The sequence below is a fragment of the Lissotriton helveticus genome, chromosome 10, assembly GCF_964261635.1.
Source record: "Lissotriton helveticus chromosome 10, aLisHel1.1, whole genome shotgun sequence".
In the NCBI taxonomy this organism is placed as follows: Eukaryota; Metazoa; Chordata; class Amphibia; order Caudata; family Salamandridae; genus Lissotriton; species Lissotriton helveticus.
In genome coordinates this window covers 636,976,212-636,998,946 of record NC_136071.1, presented here as the reverse complement: position 1 = coordinate 636,998,946, position 22,735 = coordinate 636,976,212, and the positions used below count along the sequence as shown (strand labels likewise).

Genomic DNA, 22,735 nt, shown 5'->3' with positions numbered 1-22,735 from the left:
CGGAACGAGCAGCGGTCAGCAACCTGCTGCTGCGGCAGGTGGAAAGAATACGTCTAACAGCACTGTTTTCTCCCAACGTATCCCACTAACAAACAGAAAACGAAAACAGCAAACTTCGGTGCCAGTACATAAAGACAACTACCCAACATACCATCCATCCATGGGGCTGCGCGGACCTGTGCTGGATCACCATGAGCACAAGGCAAGCCATGTTTAGAGTGGGGGTGCGGAGACCTCCACACTGTTACGTGTAGGCGGAGGGGGTGGGGGAAGGGGGATGGGGGGGGGAGGGGGAGGATGCTGAGTGGGGCTATCTACCGAGTTCTGAGGCCGAAGTAGGGTCAGCGGGGGCAGGGCCAGTGTCATATGCAGGATCAGTGGGGCAGCAGGTTCGGAGCGTGTGTCAGTGCAGGGCAGGTCCGCACCAGCGCAGGTTCTCTGAGCAGCAATCACTCAACCTCATAATGAACACATTCAGCCCATATCATCCGAAACACCCGCATCAGGTGACCCCCCCGAGGTGTCTGAGCCCGCCTGCTCTCTAGCCCATTGTATGAACGGGTCCCAGATATCAGTAGGTCTGGAAGCGGTGGGCATTGTCTCCCAATAGTGCGTCAGTTGAGCATGGCCATATGTCACATCCCTAATCCACCCCGCGAACGAGGGAAGAGCCCTCCTGCCCCAATGCAGTGCGATCTGTCTCTTGGCATAGAGAAGGAGTAGCGCATGCAGTTTTCTGTCGCAGGGTTCAGTATCCTTAACATAGCCCAACAATCCCAGGAGCGGTGTCGGTGTATCATTTCTATGTATGATTTGATTAATGGCTGTAAAGACCTCCGACCAGTATGCGTCCAGTTTGGGGCAGCTCCATGCTACGTGGAGAAAGGACGCATCTTCCCCTCCATATTTCCAGCAGGAGGCATCCGCGCGGATGCCCATGCGGTGTAACAGTGTCGGCGTGCGATAATATCTGTGCAGAAATTTGAAGTGGATGAGCCGCAGCCGATAGTTCGGAGACAGTGCCGTGAGTTGCCTACAGCAGTACTCCCATACGTCATCTGTTAAAGGGTCCGCCAGGTCTGCAGCCCAAGCCTGCTTGGCCGTGGCCACTGTTAGCGGGGCCTGCTCCTGCATGCAGTTATACAGTCTCGATACCAGCTTTTTGGGGGAGGGCCGTGAAAGCAGATTTTGAAGGGCGTCCAGAGTGCATGGCTCCTCCGGGAATTGGGGCCCCATCTTTTTGCAGGATTCCCGAAGGGAATGGTATAACAACGCGTCTGCAAAAGATTCAGGTTGGACATCATCGCTCGCGCTCATCTCGACAAATGTACCGCCAGGATATATATCAGCAAAGGTGTGCAGTCTCTTCCCTCTGATCATGAGAACCTCTCCTCTGGCGGTCAAGCAAGGCAGCATCGGGTTTCCCCGTAGGGGGATGGCCGGTGCGTAAAGCAAGGAGAGTCCCGCTGTTTTCTGAAGTTCGCGCCAGGCCCAGCGAATCATCTCCACGGTATCAACCTCCCTCGACGGGCATGAAACCTTCCCGTATAGCGCCACACGCAGCGGCAATGGGGCCACCACGGCCAGTTCCACCGCCACATGCGGTTGGTAGGGAGTAGGGAAGGCCCAGAAGTGTAGAAATTGCGCTTGTGCACAGAGGGAGTAAAGCTTTATATCCGGAGCCCCAAGGCCCCCCTGACGGAGCGGTAGTGTGAGCAGGTCCCAGGACACTCTCGCCTGTCCTCCAGCCCACACCAATTTCAACAACAGCGAGCGGACCCGAGCGTGAAAGTGTGCTGTCATCGGCAGCGGAACGTTTACGAACAAATACAAGAATTTGGGGAGAACCACCATTTTCGCTAGGGCTATCCTTGCGACCAGAGATAGTGGCAGTTTGTTCCAAACCTCGATTTTCCCTTCCAGCCAGTCCACCGCCCTTCCGAAATTGAGCGACCACAGCTCCTGCACATCACGACTGACCCAAACACCCAAATATTTAACAGCATCCGTCTCCCACCTCAGTGGGTAGTCCGGAGCCGGGCGACAAGTCTCCTCCATCAATGGGAAGGCAACAGACTTAGACCAGTTGATTGACACTCCTGCCAGGCCCTCAAACCTCACAAATTCTCGGAGCAGCGGATTCATGTTGTCTTTGGGATTGATGATATATAAGGTGACATCGTCCGCATACAACGAGATCAGCAAGCTCCGAGAGCTGAATCCGATGCCCCGTGCAGTGTGATGCTGCCGTATCCGAGCCGCAAGCGGCTCCATTGCAATGGCAAAAAGGAGAGGGGACAGAGGACACCCTTGTCTAGTCCCTCTGGAAATACTAAAGGGCTTGGATACGAGTCCATTTACACTCACCCTAGCTCTAGGTTCCGTGTACAGCAGTTTGATCAAGGTCATGAAATTCTGACTGAATCCCATCCTTTCTAAAATCCTAAACAGGTAAGGCCACTCTAAGGAGTCAAAAGCCTTGGTGGCGTCTAGAAACACCACCGCCGCCTGCACAGACGGGTGTAAGTAGTGAAGGACAGAGAAAATGGTCCTGAGGTTATGTGATGTTGCGCGGCCAGGGATAAACCCCGATTGGTCAGGGAGTGCAATCATAGGTAACATTGGCTGCAATCTATCTGCAATGATCTTTGCATAAATTTTAGCATCTACATTTATCAGAGAGAGGGGCCTATAGGAATCCAGGCGCAGCTCATCTTTATCAGGTTTCAAGAGTGTAATTATTAAGGCCTCACGCATGGAGTCTGGCAGGGAGTTCAATTCAAGGGCCTCAACAAACACAGAGTGTAGTTTCGGCGCCAGTTCATCAACATAAGTTTTATAGAAGGATGTTGTCAGGCCGTCAGGGCCAGGGGCTTTGTTGGCCGGCATGCTCTTAATCACCTGAGTGATATCTTGGACAGTTACAGTAAGGTCCATGTATTGTCTGTGGTTGTTATTAAACCAGACGAGGGCAATAGAGTCGAGAAAGCCCTGCAAGGAGGCTGGGGCCGTGGGTTGCTTGGAGGTGTAGAGGGATGCGTAGAAATCAGCGAAAGCGCCTAACACTGCCTCCTGACCCACTGCCAGGGTTCCCTCCTTGTCATATATGGTGTGAATGTAGTTGGACTGTGTACGGCTCGAGTGTTCTTGCATGTTAATCGTTCCTTATGCAAGACTCCAAAAGCGCCCCTACAGGAATGCTTAGCACGTCAGTGGAACCAGGCTCAAGGTCAGTTATCAGATCTAGTGTTGGTGGATGGCCGCACCCATCTCTCTCTGCAGTGGTGGAACATTCAAAACCTTTCCAAGGGACAGCGATTCATCGACCCAGTTCCACATACATTGCAAACAGCAGATGCATTGCTCACTGGTTGGGGAGCTCATCTTCAAAAAGTACCATTCTAGCGTTGAAAGACTTTCAACTTCACCTAGTAGGCAAAGCTGTGCCTATTTCACACAGACTACATACAAAAACAGGGGGGGGGGGGGGACACTCTCCAGCTCGCACAGCTAGCCCAGGGGATCTGGAGATGGGCCATACCTCAAAAAACATATTTCCTTGCAGAACACCTTCCAGGAGAAAACAACCAAATTGCCGATCTGCTCAGTCGTCCACGACAGCATATCCGTGAATGGGCACTCCACCCTCCAGTTCTCCACCCAGTCTTCCAAATGGGGGTCTTCCCAGAGATCTGTTTGCCACCAACCTAAATGCAAAATGCCCATACTTCGCGTCCAGGTATCCACACCCATTGTCCAAATGCAATGCCCTATCGATGAATTGTGTTATGAAAGACCGGGTTGACCCATATAAGTCACTGGGACCTGGGTAAATGAGCGTTATAGACAGAGTGGTCTCAGACTGGGGAAGGGGAAAAAGAAATTTACAACGAATAATGGCACATTTATATGTACATACATGAGACAACAAATGATGTACAAAGTTTTAATTCACCATGTACTCAGGACCATATTAAATGGCTATACATTCGGAAAAATACATTTTGTGAAAATTATTATAAATAAGTGCCCATACGTAAGGTGGGGGAAGGTAGGGCGGGGGAAGGGGGTGAAATATAGGTGAGGATATACAAACAATCTTATAATCTTAGATGAAAAAAGGGGAGAAAAACAATATATACAATTATTTTAAGTTCCCAACAGAAATTTCTGGATGATCTCCTGATCCCAGAGTTATACACAATGTATAAATCAGTACAATAGACTTTATGAAAACCATGCTCCTGAGACAGCTGTATGCATCATGCTAGCGGTAGAAGCTGGTGAAGTAAGGTAGAAGTCTACGTTTCGACCCAAAGTAAAGTGCAGGGAAGGTGCCCCTTGCAGCGATGGTCTTCTTCAGGACAGAGCGGTAGGGAAGAGGGGGGAAGGGCAATCCTCCTAAGGGTAAGGAACGAAACTTCAATCAGAAAGGGAGAGTCTCGATAGAGATCACTCACTCAACATTGTGGGTACACCACATAGCAACAATAAAAAAAAAAAAAGGGAAACTCGCATACCAGAGAACTGAGAATTATGCAACAGGACGGTATGGACCTCAGAGGAATAAGTCCATATACAATTTGAAACACAGTTATGGGCTAATAGCCATGTCAGCCAAGCAAAAACCTTATCGGTATCCTAGGGAAGTTTAAAGCCGGATACTCCTCATCTATACTCAAACACGTCAGTCCGTGATTAATGCATATTAGTTACCTTAAAAATAAGGAACCAGAAATCTTCTATATATATTGATGAACGATGTCCCCAAATGATGTGGATGCTCACTGAAGGGTGAAACCAAAATTTGTTGATACATTCTAAGAATGACCATAGGAGTAAAAGTTATCTTAGTTTCATCCCAAATGTGAAAGATGACAGCTTACCTATTCGTCCGTAATTCAGAAAGGGGGGCAGAGCGGTTGGTGTGTGGATTGGAGATTGAGGCTTCCGGCCGAATATTAGTCACAACGTCATAAACGGGCATTCCTAAAAGATAGTGTTCTTATTGGAAAAAAAGTATCAAAAATAGCCAGATTATAAAGAAACCACAGCGTCAGTGACCAAGCTCACCTGCCCATAAATGTAATGACGCAAAGCAGGTCGCTTGATCGCAGAGAGTCTCAAAAATAATTGTGAAAAAACTGCCTCTCGGGTCCAATAATCTAAAAAGACGAGAGTCGGGAAAACCATGATTACCACTAACTGTGATATCATGATGTTAACTAACAAACTTACAGAGAAAAGGGGGGGGGGGGGGGAACTTTTCCCAGGAAGACGTCCTTACCTAATCTCGTTAATAGTACCAGAGGTAATAAAGGCAGTTCCACTATTCATAAAGTGGGTTCAAACAGCCACTAGCTCTCGGGTCACGATATCTATGGGACGGAAGTAAAGGAGACGAGATTACCACTGAGTCGCAAAAGGCAAGGGCTACTCCGTGTATTTAATGTCAGGTTGAGGATCTTACCCATCAACATGTCGAGGTGCATTTTGTACAATGGCAATGGCGGCAAAGACAGCTCCGCTATTGGTGAAAAAAGTTCCAACGACTTGAAACTCTCGGGTCCGGATATCTAAAGGGTGAGAGTCGGGAGGAACACTGTTACCACTGAGTGGAAGCAGGCTACTCCGTGTTAAAATTGTATTCTCTAAGGCATGTCCTTACCTAATAACAAGTCCCCGTGCAGTCCAACATCTCCATGGTGTAATCCCGAAGCACACCAGCACACCAATAACGCGAAAGGCTATTCGCGCATACAGTCCAACAGGGAGCTGAACAACGGCACTAAGGGGGGGCTTGGCTTCGACCCGGTGCGAGAAAAGTGAAAAGAGACTGTAGAGTGCTCGGTAGCTAGGCAACCACTCGTCTCTTATACAAGAAGTTTGATAATGCGTCTCAATTTCATAGGTATTCTGCAAAAAATGCTGGAGCACTCCTCAGCCAGAAAAGTAAACGTTAGCGCTTATGGAAATACGTGGACATCAGGGGTTTTCATCTCTTACACCCACGAAGCCACTGAGAAAATTAATAGCAAAAATATAGAAGAAAAGTTGAAAAGCCTGTGTTACTTCAGTAGGATATTGAATTATAATACATATTAGGTTAAAACTACACGACGTATACCTACCAAAACATGGTGGTAAACACGTCCAACTGCAGATATTTGCTGACACGCAACCTGTCATATACATTAACAACAACAGAGCCATGTTCACATCACGCGGGCCTATAGCAGAAGATGGTGGGAACACGTACCTGCCAACAAGGTGGTAAAAGTGCAGGCCCGAATAGTAGGTATAGAATACAGTAGGAATGAGTAACAAGGGTGGGAGACAGTTGTCTTTATAGCTTAGCTAATTGTGGAAAACTGCTCTGATTCGTTGAGTCCGTTGGAGACAGAATCAAAAAAGTTAATCCATTTCAATTCTCTCATATTCAGAATTGGGACTATACTACCTCCTCTAGGGCCAAGTTTTACATGTTCCAAAACAATCCATTTCAAACTTTCAGGTGGATGTTTTTCTTTGATGCAAAGGTCAACCATAGGTGCTCCCAAGACCTCGCCCCTAATTCGGCTGCAATGCTGTAGAAACCGTACTTTAGCCTTCTGTTGTGTCTGTCCCACGTAGATTTGATCACAAGGGCAAGTTATACAGTATATCACACCTGCCACCCATTGTAGGCCATTTTCGCTGTGGCACTTGTAAAGCCTGTCCACAAGCCATTCAATCCAAAGAATTCTGTTTCAGACACCACCAGATAAAACTAAAATTACATACAAATTGCAATACTACGGATGTGATATACTGTGTAACTTGCCCTTGTGATCAAATCTACGTGGGACAGACACAACAGAAGGCTAAAGTACGGTTTCTACAACATTGCAGCCGAATTAGGTGCGAGGTGTTGGGAGCACCTATGGTTGACCATTGCATCAAAGAAAAACATCCACCTGAAAGTTTGAAATGGATTGTTTTGGAACATGTAAAACTTGGCCCTAGAGGAGGTAGTATAGTCCCAATTCTGAAGGATTAACTTTTTTGATTCTGTCTCCAACGGACTCAACGAATCTGAGAGCAGTTTTGCACAATTAGCTAACCTATAAAGACAACTGTCTCCCACCCTTGTTACTCATTCCTACTGTATTCTATACCTACTATTCGGGCCTGCACTCTTACCACCTTGTTGGCAAATATCTGCAGTTGGACGTGTTTACCACCATGTTTTGGTAGGTATACGTCGTGTAGTTTTGACCCAATATGTATTATAATTCAATATCCTACTGAAGTAACACAGGCTTTTCAACCTTTCTTCTATATTTTTACTATTAATTTTCTCAGTGGCTTCGTGGGTGTAAGAGATGAAAACCCCTGATGTCCACGTATTTCCATAAGCGCAAACGTTTACTTTTCTGGCTGAGGAGTGCTCCAGCATTTTTTGCAGAATACCTATGAAATTGAGACGCATTATCAAACTCTTCTTGTATAAGAGACGAGTGGTTGCCTAGATACCGAGCACTCTACAGTCTCTTTTCACTTTTCTCGCACCGGGTCGAAGCCACGCCCCCTTAGTGCCGTTGTTCAGCTCCCTGTTGGACTGTATGCACGAATAGCCTTTCGCGTTATTGGTGTGCTTCAGGATTACACCATGGAGAGGTTGGACGGCACGGGGACTTGTTATTAGGTAAGGACATGCCTCAGAGAATAACATTTTAACACGGAGTAGCCTGCTTCCACTCAGTGGTAACAGTGTTCCTCCCGACTCTCGCCCCTTAGATATCCGGACCCGAGAGTTTCAAGTCGTTGGAACTTTTTTCACCGATAGCGGAGCTGTCTTTGCCACCATTGCCATTGTACAAAATGCACCTCGACATGTTGATGGGTAAGATCCTCAACCTGACATTAAATACACGGAGTAGCCTTTGCCTTTTCCGACTCAGTGGTAACCTCGTCTCCCCTTTACTTCCGTCCCGTAGATACCGTGACCCGAGAGCTAGTGGCTGTTTGAACCCACTTTATGAATAGCGGAGCTGCCTTTGTTACCTCTGGTACTCTTAACGAGATTAGGTAAGGACGTCTTCCTGGGAAAAGATCCCCCCCCCCCCTTTTCCATTTTTCTCTGTAAGTTTGTTAGTTAACATCATGATATCACAGTTAGTGGTAATCATGTTTTTCCCGACTCTCGTCTTTTTAGATTATTGGACCCGAGAGGCAGTTTTTTCACAATTATTTTTGAGACTCTCTGCGATTGAGCGAGCTGCTTTGCGTCATTACATTCATGGGCAGGTGAGCTTGGTCACCGACGCTGTGGTTTCTTTATAATTTGGCTATTTGTGATACTTGTTTCCAATAAGAACACTGTGGCTTTTAGGAATGCCCGTTTATTACGTCGTGACTAATATTCGGAAGGAAGCCTCAATCTCCAATCCACACACCAACCGCTCTTCCCCCCCCTTTCTGAATTACGAAGGGATAGGTAAGCTGTCATCTTTCACATTTGGGATGAAACTAAGATAACTTTTACTCCTATGGTCATTCTTAGAATGTATCAAAAAAATTTGGATTCTCCCTTCAGTGAGCATCCACATCATTTGGGGACATCGTTCATCAATATATAGATTTCTGGTTCCTTATTTTCAAGGTAACTAATATGCATTAATCACGGACTGACGTGTTTGAGTATAGATGAGGAGTATCCGGCTTTAACCTTCCCTAGGATACCGATAAGGTTTTTGCTTGGCTGACATGGCTATTAGCCCATAACTGTGTTTCAAATTGTATATGGACTTATTCCACTGAGGTCCATACCGTTCTGTTGCATAATTCTCTGTTCTCTGGTATGTGAGTTTCCCTTTTTAAAAAAAAAACTTGTTGCTATGTGGTGTACCCACAATGTTGAGTGAGTAATCTCTATCGAGACCTCTCCCTTTCTGAGAGAAGTTTCTTTCCTTACCCTTAGGAGGATTGCCCTTCCCCCCTCTTCCCTACCTCTCTGTCCTGAAGACCCTTGCTGCAAGGGACACCTTCCCTGCACTTTACTTTGGGTCGAAACGTAGACTTCTACCTTACTTCACCAGCTTCTACCGCTAGCATGATGCATACAGCTGTCTCAGGAGCATGGTTTTCATAAAGTCTTTTGTACTGATTTATACATTGTGTATGACCCTGGGATCAGGAGATCATCCAGAAATTTCTGTTGGGAACTTTAAAATAATTGTATATATTGCGTTTCTCCCCTTTTTTCATCTAAGATTATAAGATTGTTTGTATATCCTCATCTATATTTCCCCCGCCCCACCTCCCCCCCCCCTCTTGCGTATGGGCACTTATTTATAATAATTTTCACAAAATGTATTTTTCCGAATGTATAGCCATTTAATATAGTCCTGGGTACATGGTGAATTAAAACTTTGTACATCATTTGTTGTCTTATCTATATACATATAAATGTGCCATTATTCGTTGTAAATTTCTTTTTCCCCATTCCCAGACTGGGACCACTCTGTCTATAACGCTATGGATGAATTGGTCAGGAATATTTGCTTATGCTTTCCCGCCTCTCTCGCTCATACCATTAGTGGTTCGGAAACTCAGACAGCTGTCCCTGATGCTAATCCTAGTTGCTCCCAATGGGCCCATTAACCCTGGTTCACAACCCTGTTGGAGCTATCCGTAGTTCCTCACCAAAAACTAAACCTTACTCCCAATCTTCTCACCCCGAACCATGGAGAGATATGACATCCAGATCCCAGTCATCTCAACCTTGCGACCTGGCACCTGAAATTCTAGAGTTTGGCTGTCCTAATCTTTCGCCAGACTGCATGAATATTATCAAAGAGGCTTGGTGCCCTACCACAGGGGCATCCTATGCAGCAAAATGGAAGAGGTTTGTCATTTATTGTAACAACAACCAAATTAATCTGCTAGATGCTTCATTCCAAAACATAATTTGCTATCTATTACATCTACAGCGGTCCAATTTAGCGTACACATCCATACGCTTACATCTTGCTGCAATAGCTGTATGTCTACAATACAGACAGCATGTGTCTCTTTAGGATGCCTGCTATTAAAACATTTATGGACGGACTCCCACCTGCTCCAGTTTGGAATCTCAAAATAGTTCTTACAAGTCTCATGGGTCCACCTTTTGAGCCATTGCACAAATGTGAACTATAATTTCTCACTTGGAAGGTAGCCTTCCTCATAGCCATCACATCTCTAAGAAGAGTGGGTGAGCTTCAGGCACCACAGAAGAGCCATTTTTACAAATACACCAAAACAAAGTGGTTCTCAGGACTAACCCCAAATTCTTACCTAAAGTATTTCTGCCTTTCCGATCAACCAATCTGTTGAGCTGCATGTGTTCTTCCCTCTACCAGATTCAGTGGCAGAACGGGCTCTTAAAACCTTAGATGTCAAAATAGCATTACTATGCTACGTAGACAGAACAAAATCTTTCAGAAAAACCAAGCAATTTTTTGTTGCTTTTGCTCTACCACATAAAGGCAATCCAATATCAAAATCGGGTATTGCAAGGTGGATAGTTAAGTTTTGCAGCGTGAATCTTTCTGGATTCACTATGCTGTGCATTATTCCGCGGTCTAGTGGTTGGGTCCGGAATCGTAGTCGTTTTTTTTTTTTTTTTTCCGTAGCCCAGGTGGGCGTCGACGTCCCACCTTTTGGTGTCCTTCCTGTGATGTCGGCATGCTTCCTGCGGAAGCTCCCACCCTTGGGCGCCATCTTCGGATTTTTTTTTCCGCCGTTGGGTCTGGATCGTTCCCGAGAGGGCTCCAGAGATTTGGAGAAAAGAGAAGCCAAGAATTAGGTTTTTGGGAAGAAAAGACTTAAGAAGACGAAGTGAGACTACAGCATCGAAGGGGGCGACGAAGGAAGAAGATCTTCGAGGAACTTCGTCGTCCAGAAGAGAATGCGCAATCAGGGGGCCCCCTGGACGCAAGAGATGGACAACACACCATTCAAATTCTGCCTGAACTGCCACCACAAGTACGCGCAGAAAGACCAGCACCCAGTTTGCAACCTCTGCCTGCCGGTCGACCACGAAAGCAGAGACTGCAACGCCTGTTCTACCTTCACGCCAAAGACCCTTCGAGTGAGAGAAAGGCAAAGAAGAGCTAACTTCGCCATGCAGGGCAAGGGCCAACCTCTGTCCCTTCGAGACCTGGGACTATTGACCGACAAGAAGGATTACGTCGCCGAAGAAGACGACGGCTTCACGGTCGTAGAGACCGATAATACGAAGACTCCAGAAAAGGTAGGAGACTCGATGCCCCAAAAAGGCCCGAAAGACTCGACAGTCTGGCGAAGACTCTCGAAAAAAGACTCTCGTCAGTCTGGCGAAGACTCAAGAAAAAACTAGGGCAAGACCGGCGTCCGCAGCAACACCCAGGGCCAGCGGATCCTCACAGAAGGACTCCCAGGCGCCGAAGGGCTGCGACCAACCAAGGTCGTCAAAGCGTCCACGAAAAGAAACGCTCGACACCGAAGACCTATTCGACGCCGAAACCCGTCTCGACGCCGAAACCCGTCTCGACGCCGAAACCCGTCTCGACGCCGAAACCCGTCTCGACGCCGAAACCCGTGTCGACGCCGAAACCCGTGTCGACGCCGAAACCCGTGTCGACGCCGAAACCCGTGTCGACGCCGAAACCCGTGTCGACGCCGAAACCCGTGTCGACGCCGAAACCCGTGTCGACGCCGAAACCAGTGTCTACGCCGAAACCAGTGTCTACGCCGAAACCAGTGTCTACGCCGAAACCAGTGTCGACGCCGAAACCAGTGTCGACGCCGAAACCAGTGTCGACGCCGAAACCAGTGTCGACGCCGAAACCAGTCTCGACGCCATCAAGCCATACAAAGAGACCGGCAGAACCAATCGATGCCGAACAGGCAGCCGAGATGGAAAGAAAGAAGAGAAGACTTGAGGCAGAGATGGAGAACATCCTGCAGCGAAAGAAAGATTTTGACGAAAGGATGAAAGCGTATACAATCCCGTCAAACCAAAGCCACCGGTGGTCGAGTTCGTCGAGGAAGAAGAGGAGTTCAAGGTCGAAGGACCGTCTGAAAGCCAGGAAGATCTGGAATATCGAGAAGAAGAGACCCCCTACTACGAGGAGGAGGAAGATGACGACCAGAGGACCTTTCAGGGCTCGTCATACTCGGACACTCCAAACCTAGAGTGGCAGGACCTCGAAGCCGAGAGTCCAGAAGAGGGGGTGGACACATATCCGGCGAGGCCCTCGCCGCCTGACGACATTGGACTTTACAACGAAGTCGTCAAGAACGCAGAAGCAGCGTTCAAAGTAAAACTAGAGGAGGAACAGCCGAAGGCGGATTTCCTCGTGGAAACTGCTCCCAATACAAACTAGGAGCCAGTACCTGCCAATGCTCGAAAGCATTAAAGGATAAGGGAGAGAGGCCTTCAAGGAGCCTGCGACTTGTAAACCCGTCACACCCAGGACGGAGAAGAAGTACAAGCACTCCCCCAAGGACCCACCCTACATCCAGGGAACGGTCACTGCAGACTCCATCATTGCGGCAACAGCAAGGAAAAGAGCCAATGTCCCGACAACGTCAGGACCACCTCCAAACAAGGAGAGCAGAAGGATGGACCTGACTGGGAGAAAGATCGAGAGAAATGCTGCAACGCACTGGCGCATGGCCAATTCCAACGCCCTGCTGAACAGACACCAACACCAGATCCTGGACGACCTGGGCCAGTTACTCAAACACCTCCCACAAGAATACCAGCAAAGAGCTACACACCTGGTAGAGGAGGGGAAGAACGCGGCAAATTGTTGCCTAAAAACAGCACTGGACGGTGCAGACACAGCCAGCAGACTTATGATGCTGGGCATCACGGAAAGGAGACAAGCCTGCCTCAGAATATCCGGCTTGAAACCGGAGGTGCAACACCATATCCTGAACACCCCGTTCAACGGCGAAACACTGTTCGGAGCACCAGTGGACGAAAAGCTCACCCAGCTGAAAAAGGACAACAACACCGCAAGATCCATGGGGGCCTTGCAATTCAGAGGAACAAAGAGGAACCCCGTCACGGAGACCAAACTGGAGAGGGGGAAACCAGCCGGGAACGTCGCACCAGACCTTCCACCAGTCACACCGGGGCGACCCTCAGACGCAATAGGGCTAGCAAAAACAACACTGGCAAAACCAGCAGAGGGGCCAGTCCTTTCGCGGGAAGGGGAATGGCTGGGTGGACAACAACCCACGTCGAAGTGACTGCCACACTACTAGTGCACACCCTTTCAACAACTCCAGGGGTGGAGCACACATACAACAAAGAGGAGTGGCTCGGACTACACATGCAAGAGCACGTAACGCCGGTGGGAGGAAGATTAAACCGTTTCTTCCAGGAGTGGAAGAAAATAACTACAGACAGATGGATTCTCAACACCATACAGTATGGATACTGCATAGAGTTGGAAAAGACACCACCAAACAGAAAACCAAAAAGAAGAGCACTAGCAAAGAAGGAACTAGAGCTACTTCAAAGGGAAGCACAAGAACTCCTGTTGAAGGAGGCTATCGAGCCTGTATCTCCCGTAGAGAGGAACAAGGGGGTGTACTCCACGTACTTCCTGGTACCAAAGGTTGACGAAACAATAAGACCCATCCTGGACCTAAGGTTCCTCAACAAATACATAAAAACCCCAAAATTCAAAATGACGTCCCTGCAAGAGGTCCTTCCACAGATACAAGGCGGGGACTTCATGGTCACCATAGACCTCAAAGATGCCTACCTGCACATCTCAATGAACAGACGGCACAAACATCTGCTAAGATTTGTCATCAACACAAATCACTATCAATTCACGGCACTGGCATTCGGACTGAAATCAGCACCAAGGGTATTTACAAAGTGCCTTGCAGCAGTCGCAGCACACTTAAGGAGGGAAGGGATCCACGTATACCCTTACCTGGACAACTGGCTAGTAAAGGCAAGACCATACAAGACATGCAAGCGACACGCACGACGAGTGACAGACACGAATGGCCCTGGGTTTCTCCATCCACTGGGGAAAATCCTCAATGAACCCAGAACAAGTACAAATTTTCCTGGGTGCGCAGATCAACAACGTACAGGAGGGAGAAGAGCACGCAGGCACTTGTGAAGGAGGCGCGCCTCTACCGGAAGGGGCGTCCTCTGACAGTGAGGGCGGCGAGCAAGATGATGGGCATGATGGCCTCATGCATACACATAGTGCCGAATGTACGACTCCACATGAGACCACTCCAGGAGTGGCAACAGGACCAATGGTCACAAGCTACAGGTTGTTGGGAAGATCTAGTGGTTGTAACGCACACAGTGCACAAGGAGATACCATGGTGGAACAACGGAAACATAACAAAAGGGAAGCCTCTAACACCACCAACTGTGACCATCACCACAGACTCATCCCAGAAGGGATCGGAAGCACACATGAAAAAACTCGTGAGGTCTGTGGACACCAGCGGATGCGGTCAAACGCATCAATTACCTGGAACTAAAGACCGTGTTCCTCGCACTAAAGGCATTCCAGACGAAGCTGTACAACCAAACAGTGTTGATCCATACAGACAACACAACAGCCATGTTCTACATAAACAAGCAGGGAGGAACACAATCCGCCCCGCTGTCAGAACTAGCGCAGGAAATATGGAAATGGGCCATCCCACAAAAAATAGATCTACTGGTGATTCACCTGCCAGGGAAGGACAACGTGGAAGCGGACTGGCTCAGCAGACAGACCTCGGCTTCACACGAATGGGAGCTCAATGCCCAAGAGACAAGGAGACTGTTCGACAGGTGGGGAACACCATCAATAGACCTGTTTGCAACACGCCAGAATGCAAAATGCCAGCACTTCGCATCGAGGCAACCAGGGGAAGGGTCACTGGGGAATGCCCTATGGATAAGCTGGTCAAAGACATTTGCTTACGCATTTCCGCCGATCCCCTTGATACAGAAGGTACTCAGCAAGTGCAGAATGAGCAACATGACCTTGATACTGGTGGCACCACAGTGGGCCGGCCAGGCAGACCTAGTACTCGCAGATTATGGAGATGAGACAGAGTGCACCACACAGATTTGGGAGAAGGAAAGACCTACTCTCCATGCAAAACGGAGAGGTGCTGCATCCAGAACCAGAAAGCCTCAGCCTGGCTCCTGAGGACATAGAATTCGCACACCTTAAATTACCTGAGGGCACCTGAAGGTACTTCGAGAGGGGAGAAGACCTAGCACGCGGAAGTGCTACGTGGCCAAATGGAAGAGGTTCACACTATGGTGCAGAAAGGAAAAACTGCACAACAAGATATCAAGAGACTCAACACTGCTTAAATACTTCACGCACCTGCTAGAGGCTAATCTGAGCTCATCCTCGCTAAGGGTACACCTGGCAGCCATAGTCGCTTACACTAGAGGAGAGACAGGGAAAAGCTTCTTTACTTCACAAATTGTAAAAAGATTCTTGGAAGGGGCAAAGAGGATCGCACCGCCAAAGAGGTTACCTGCACCTGCGTGGAACCTCAGCCTAGTACTGACGGAACTCATGAAAGTGCCCTTTGAACCGATCCATAAGGCCTCTCTACAAATGCTAACCGTGAAGACCGCTTTCCTGGTGGCAATCGCCTCGCTGCGCAGGGTGAGCGAGCTATAGGCGTTAACGCTACAAGAACCCTACATGCAAATTCACAACGATAGGGTGATGATGAGAACAGACCCACACTTTATGCCAAAGGTGGTGTCTAAGTTCCACATCAACCAAACTATTCAAATACAGAGTTTCTTCCAAAAGCCAACGACAAATGCAGAAAGGGCATTGCACACTCTGGACGCCAGACTAGCTGTCATGCACTACATAGAGAGAACTAAGGATCACAGAAAAACAAAACCTTTTTTGTCATTCGCAGACAGTTTCATGAGAAAAGCAGTTACTAAGGGGACAATTGCACGATGGATCGCGCAAGCAATACAATTCTGCCATAAACAAGCTGGGCAAAAACTGGCAGAGGGGCCACGGGCCCATTCAACCAGGAAAAAGGGAGCAACAATAGCCTTCCTGGCTAACACTCCCATTCAGGACATATGCCTGGCGGCAACATGGGCTTCAGTGCATACGTTCACAAAACACTACTGTGTGGACATACAAATAAAGTAAAGTCCACATTTGTGAAGCGCACAATCACCCGTAAGGGTCTCTAGGCGCTGGGGGCCGTCGGGAAGATTAAGCGAGCTATTGCCCAGAGTCACATGGTGCTGGGCTAACCTGCCGCCGGAGCCGGGGATCGAACCGTGGTCCCCAGATTCCAGCGTCAGTCGCCCTGGCCGCGGCGCCACACCTCTTCCAGAATGGAAGAGGTGAACAAATGAACAAAGAAGCACAAGTAGGACAGAAGGTGCTTCAACACATATTCAAAAATCAAAACTCATCTTCCACCCAGCCGCCACAATGATAACAAACGGCTACAAAGTCTATGCACAGCATAGTGAATCTAGAAAGATTCACGCTGCAAAACGAATAGTTTCTTACCTGTCGGTGTAGTTTTGCAGCTTGAAGATCTTTCTGGATTCACTAGCGAACCCACCCACCTCCGCCAGAAAGATGAGACTGGATTAAGAGGTGGTAAAAACGGGGCAAAGACTTGAACATACTTGAAGGAAAAAGCGGTGAAACAAATATTCAAACATTGCCTTATTATTCGGAAACAAAACACAAACTGGAAAAAAAGAATCCAAAGATGGCGCCCAAGGGTGGGAGCTTCCGCAGGAAGCATGCCGAAGTCACAGGAAGGACACCAAAAGGTGGGACGTCGACGCCCACCTGGGCTACGAAAAAAAAAACTAAGAAAAGACTACGATTCCGGACCCAACCACTAGACCGCAGAATATTGCACAGCATAGTGAATCCCGAAAGATCTTCAAGCTGCAAAACTACACCGACAGGTAAACTATTCGTTCATTCAAATTTGCTACATTAAAGCTAAACGCACATTAACAATTCCCCCTAGACCGTATTCTACATGCAAACTGGGGGCCTCTATGGCATTCTTAGGAAATTTACCCATAGATGACATTTGCAAATTTCCAACCTGGTCTACACCACACACTTTCACAAAACACTATTGTGTAGATGTGTTATCAAGATAACAAGCTAGTGTGGGCCAGGCAGTTCTATGTACACTATTTTAGACTATTGCAACAGCTACAGGTTATGCACCGCTTTGGGAGATAACTGCTACGTAGTCTATGCATAGGCATATGATCTACAGCTCTTATGCCTCGAACGGAAAATGCTACTTACCCAGTATGCATCTGTTCTTGGCATATAGAGCTGTAGAGTCATATGCACCCCCCCCCCACCCCCCCCCCACCCGGGGTACCGTTATCTGTTGCAGTAACCTCTTTAGATACAACATACATGGACATCTCTCTTTATTACTCTTACAAACTCCATAATCACCCTGTACGCCAAAACAATCCAAGAATGAAGTCAATGCCCATGCGCTCTATCACCGAAAGGAGGAGTCACAAACCTCGTTACTGGAAAGACTTCTTCGAACAAAAGCAGTGCAAACATACAGACCCAACACTAGATTGCAACCTATGCACAAGCATGACTCTACAGCTCTATATGCCAAAAACAAATGCATACTAGGTAAGTAGCATTTTCCTTTCCTGTTATCCGTTCACAAACATTGCATATGTATTGTGCCAATTATAGATGTTTTTTTATCTTCAAGATAGATTTTTATTGAGGTTTCACATTAGTACAGATACAGTAAAGATATACAGAGAAATGAAAAAAAAAACAGTTCCCATGAAGGTAACATATTTGGTTAATTCAATTTAATACTATAGTATATGGTGGGAAGGAGCAGCTTGTACTGTAGGATGTGTATATTTGTATTCAGTATAATGTGCAGATGTGGGTTTTTGATTAGTATGTACGGAGTATTACAAGGAGCTGACTGGAAGATGGCTATACGAAGAAAGTTATCCCTGCTGATCGATGGTTTATGATAGTAAAGAGAGGAAGTGAAAGGTATAAGGATAGAGAGAGGATAGACCAGGCAGGGGAGAGAAGGAATGGGAGGAGTGGGGAGGGATGTTTAAGGAGGAAAGTGTGGGGGGAGTGGAGATGGAGTGGGTAGGGGTATTGGGGGGTTGGGGTGACCTACGGGCGTGTATTTTGAATATGCTTGCATGAGGCACTTAAATAATGTGATTTTGCAAATAGCACCACCTAACACTTTTACTCTCATTTCATGCACTTCAGGAACTTTGTTTTCCTCAAGGATGTTACTAGTTAGGTTATTTGAAGTGCAAGCTGAATAGGGGTTGCCTTCTCCTTACTTCATTCCTTGTGTTTTTGAGTTTAAGCTACACCTTAAGATGTAGATTTTGCTTCTTTTGACCTTATAAAGAAATGTGGATCAGCACACAGCATGTTTTTTTTCTTTTTCAAAATAAAACAATATTTGTTTTTTAAAAAAAGTCTAACTTGAACCAAATACATTTTTGGTTTTTTCCACTTCTATGTTCTTATAATCACCTCTGTGAATTCCATTCTCACTCAATTTAGGAATGTCTTTAATAAATGTTAAAATACTAATTGATCCAAGTGGTTTGACCGATGAATTTTTTTTTTTTCCTTTTATAGTGGACTGCCATTTATTCCATATTTGGATAACTTGCCAAATTTCAACAGATCAGTAGATGGACCAGTACGGCTCCCAATTGTGGACAAATACAAGGTAGAACATGAAATGTTAATTTAAGATTGTGTTATTAAAGTTAAATGTGCAACTTTTTTTAAAACCACATGCTCAATTTACTTGTTGCAAATTCAAATGTTGGTCATGTTTGTCACTAAACAGGCAAATCTGAAAGAAACAGTTATAGATTTGTTACCTTAGAATTACCCCCAGGTGTCGGACTGGATCTGGAAAGTTTTGTCAGCAGTACCCCTACGTGTCAGAAGGTGGTGTCGGTTGACACTGCGTACGTCGGCGTGGTGGTGGTCGGGATGACATCGCTGTAGATACAGACATCTCCCTCTCGCGCTGACGTTAGGTCTTTATATTTCCGCTCCAGCAAGCGCAGATCCGGAGAGAGCAGTGCCCCCAGTCACTTTTTGACTAGTTTTTTTGCGACTCTTGTCGACTTCGTTTTTGAGTCTTCAACCGACTCCTGGTGTATGAGCAATGTCCGGTTTTAAGGCCTGTGGTTCCTGTACCCGACTGATGTCTGTAACGGATCTGCACCGCATATGCTGCTTCTGCCTGGAGCCCGACCATGACCCCAAGTCGTGCTCCGACTGTCGAGCCATGGCCTTGAAGTCTTTGCGGGAGTAGTCCCGAAAGCTCCTCTAGGTCGGCTCCTAATCGTGCAAGGTCCCAGTCGTGTGGGAGGTTGAGGGAACGATCACGGGTCAGGTAAGTCGAAGCATAAGAAGTCGAAGAAGCATCGTTGCTCTTCGACTTCCCCTCGGCCGACGTGACACAGGGTGCGGGTGGTGCCCCTCTCGCGGCACCACCTTCCCTTCCTGACCGGGAGCGACCCCTGCCCAGCTTCGTCAGTTTTACGAAGCGATACATGCCTTCTTTGGGCAGCCTGACTCCGCCGGCGCCCCGTCGGGCCCCGTGGACTTGGTTGGGGGCCCTAGGCCTTTTGCGCCGGCTGCTCCGACCTCTGCACTGCAAAGGCCCCCTTGGATCCAGGCCAGGATCCGTATCGTCGCAGGTCGACCTCGTGACACCTCCACCGGCACCACATCCGCAGCCGACGCTGGCTGGACCCCCAGCCGGCATCAACCCCAGCTTCCAACCCGACGTGGACACTGATCCAGCACCGATGGGTACTTTTGTCCCTGTGTTCCACACTGGCCATTTTCAGCCCCTTTGGCAGCCAGTGGAGGGTGAGGAAAACTGGGAGGTGTCTGGGGACCCTTTGCAAGGCCAGTTAGAGTATCATCCGGACTGGAGAGAGGAACTGGGGAAGCCAGTGGTCTCGATACTTACCCAGACCTAGGCATGTTGTCTCCTCCTACCTTGGCTGCGGAGGAGGGAGCGTCATACGCAGTGATGTTAAGTAGGGCGGCCGAGGCTCACCACCTCTAGGAATCTAGGGTGGCTGTCAGGACTAACCTCCTGACAGAGGTCCTTCAACCGCCAGCGAGCTCTTAGGAACCCTGCTAATGTGTAATGAAACCCTCACGGACATCCTTTTGGTCATGTGGTCCAGGCCCAACACTGGGGCTCCTGTGGACAGGATGATTACCAGACACCACCGCTTGGCCCCGGGTGACCCCACTTTCCTCTCCCAACACCCCACCCCTGAGAGATTGGTGGTTCAAGCCTCTACTTCCAAAGATGCCTTCCCTACCGCACCACCTGAAAGGGAATCTAAAAAGCTGGACCTCCTTGGGAAGAAAATGTTTTTCTTCCACCAGCTTGGGACTGCGGTCGGTAAACCCCACATGTCTGTTGGGCCGTTACACCCACTCTGTGTGGGATACGGTGGCGCTGGTGCTGCCTCAGTTCCCGGAGGAAAGCGGTACAAAAGGGGGTGGTGATGGACGGAGCATCTGAACCAATCAAACACTCACACCCAGTCAACAGATCTGGGTTTAATCCGTCACCGTTCTTTAGCCCACTCTGCCACCCCAGTTCAGACATGGCCATATGCAAATCAGTCTGACCCTGTGCCTCATGGGAACAGTCCAGCCCAAACTGCCAAGCCATGCCTTCCCTGGACCGGAAAAAAGCTTCCTAGGGCTGGTTTCTGGCATTCCAGCCGTCTTCACCCAGGCTTGCTTGAATCCAGTGGCAAAGTGAGCAAAGGACTCACGTCTGAGCATACCGTGCCAACTTATGGCAAACAAAGTGATACAAAAGGAGGAGGCCTGGGCCATACTCTTCCATGCCGTTGCTGAGGGTAGAAACGCAGCAAAGTTTACTATTTGCTATGTGCTGGTTTCCACAGGCGCGCTTGGCAGGACGATTTCAGCGTCAGTAGCCCTTCGACGGTATGCCTGGTTGCGTTCGACAGGTTTAGTCCGGGGATGTCCTGTCCACCCTTATGGACATGCCCTTTGATGGCCGTCGCCTTTTTGGCGACAAGGCAGACATGCTGGAGCGCTTAAAGGACTCTCGGCCTAAGTCCAGGTCCTTGGGCCTCTCCACCACCCGCTGTGCGCATTCTGCCTTTCGCCCCTTTCATGGATACAGGAGGGGTGCCCAACTACATCCCGCCCAGAGCTACAGGCCGGCGCAAGCTGTTCAGCCCCAACGCGGCCGGGGATGTGGGAACCACCGGCGTGGTTCTGGGGGACAGCAAGCGGGCCAGTCCACCACAGCCCCCTCTGCAGCAGCCTCCAAATCTTCCTAGCCCATCCTTTCCGGGCCACCAAACGCCTGTGGGCGGCAGAATCCGCCATCACCTCCCCCACTGATGCACCATCACGTCTGACTGGTGGTTTTTGCAAATAGTCCGAATGGGCTACTCCCTCCCCTTCGAGACTATCCCTCCCTCCATGCCACCTCAGTACCATTGCATGTCGGAGGATCACCTGGCCCTTCTCAGACAAGAAGATTCAGCGCTCTTGGCCAAGGGTGCCAGCGAGCGCGTTCCTGCTCCAGAAGTAATTTGTGGTTGCTATTCCCACTACTTTCTGGTTCCCAAGAAGGACAAAGGCCTGCGCACTATCTTGGATCTCAGGAACATTAACCGCTTCCTCCGGAAGGAGAAGTTGAAGATGTTGATGCTCGCTCAGATCTCGTCTGCCCTAGACCCTGGAGAATGGATGGTAGCGTTGGACTTGCAGGACACTTACTTTCACATCACCGTCCTGCCGTCCCACCGGCGTTACCTACGGTTCACGGTAGGCCACGAGCACTTTGTTTACCGTGCTCCCCTTTGGCCTTACCAGCGCCACTCGGGTGTTCATGAAAGTGATGGCGGTGGTTGCAGCTCCTCTGCGCAGATCAGGGGTTCTAGTCTCCCCTATCTCGATGACTGGTTGTTGAAGGCGGGCTCTTCCCAGGCTGTAGTCTCCCACCTCCAGACTATGGCAGACTTGCATTCGATGGGGTTCTCCAACGTGCCGAAGTCACACCTGACCCCCTCTCAAAAGCTCCTCTTTATCGGAGCGGTTCTGGACACAACGCAGTTTCAGGTTTATTCTCCCGAACAGCGAGTCCGGGATATTCAGGCTATGATTCGATATTTCAGCTTCTATCTCTGGTTTCGGTCAGGATGACCCTAAGGCTGCTGGGCCTCATGGCCTCCTGCATCCTACTGGTCGATCATGCCAGATGACCCATGCAGGCTCTGCAGTGGGACCTGTAGTGGGCGCAGCACCGGGCGAATCTGTCTGATTGCGTCCCTATCTCTGAAGGCACTGCACAACAATTTCAGTGGTGGCTCACAAACCAGATTGGGTCAACGGCCGATCCCTCTCCCTTCCCCAACCAGAACACGCAGTGGTGACACTCATCCCTTCTGGGATCGGCCAGTGTGAGAAAGTGCCATCTTTCTTGCATGGTAAGCCCCCACTTTTTGCTGAATTGCTGATGTGCTTTGACGGAGTGTGCCCTGGGCTCCTGCCAATCATGTGCCCAGGGCCTGTGTTCCTTCCCTAAAACTGTGTTGAAATTAAAACCCAATTGGCATCTCTTGCCTCATGTCAGCCCCTGGTAAATTGTA

General features: G+C 48.6%; 1 protein-coding gene across 2 annotated transcripts in view; it reads left to right on the top strand.

Moving 5' to 3' along the window:
• GSPT1 (G1 to S phase transition 1) overlaps nt 1-22,735 on the top strand; it is a 548,341-nt gene that overhangs the window by 231,891 nt on the left and 293,715 nt on the right. For both annotated transcript variants that reach the window (XM_078663168.1, XM_078663169.1), the window contains exon 10: nt 18,690-18,783. In XM_078663168.1, coding sequence (XP_078519294.1) covers nt 18,690-18,783 — 94 coding nt within the window. The remainder of the gene's footprint in view (nt 1-18,689; nt 18,784-22,735) is intronic.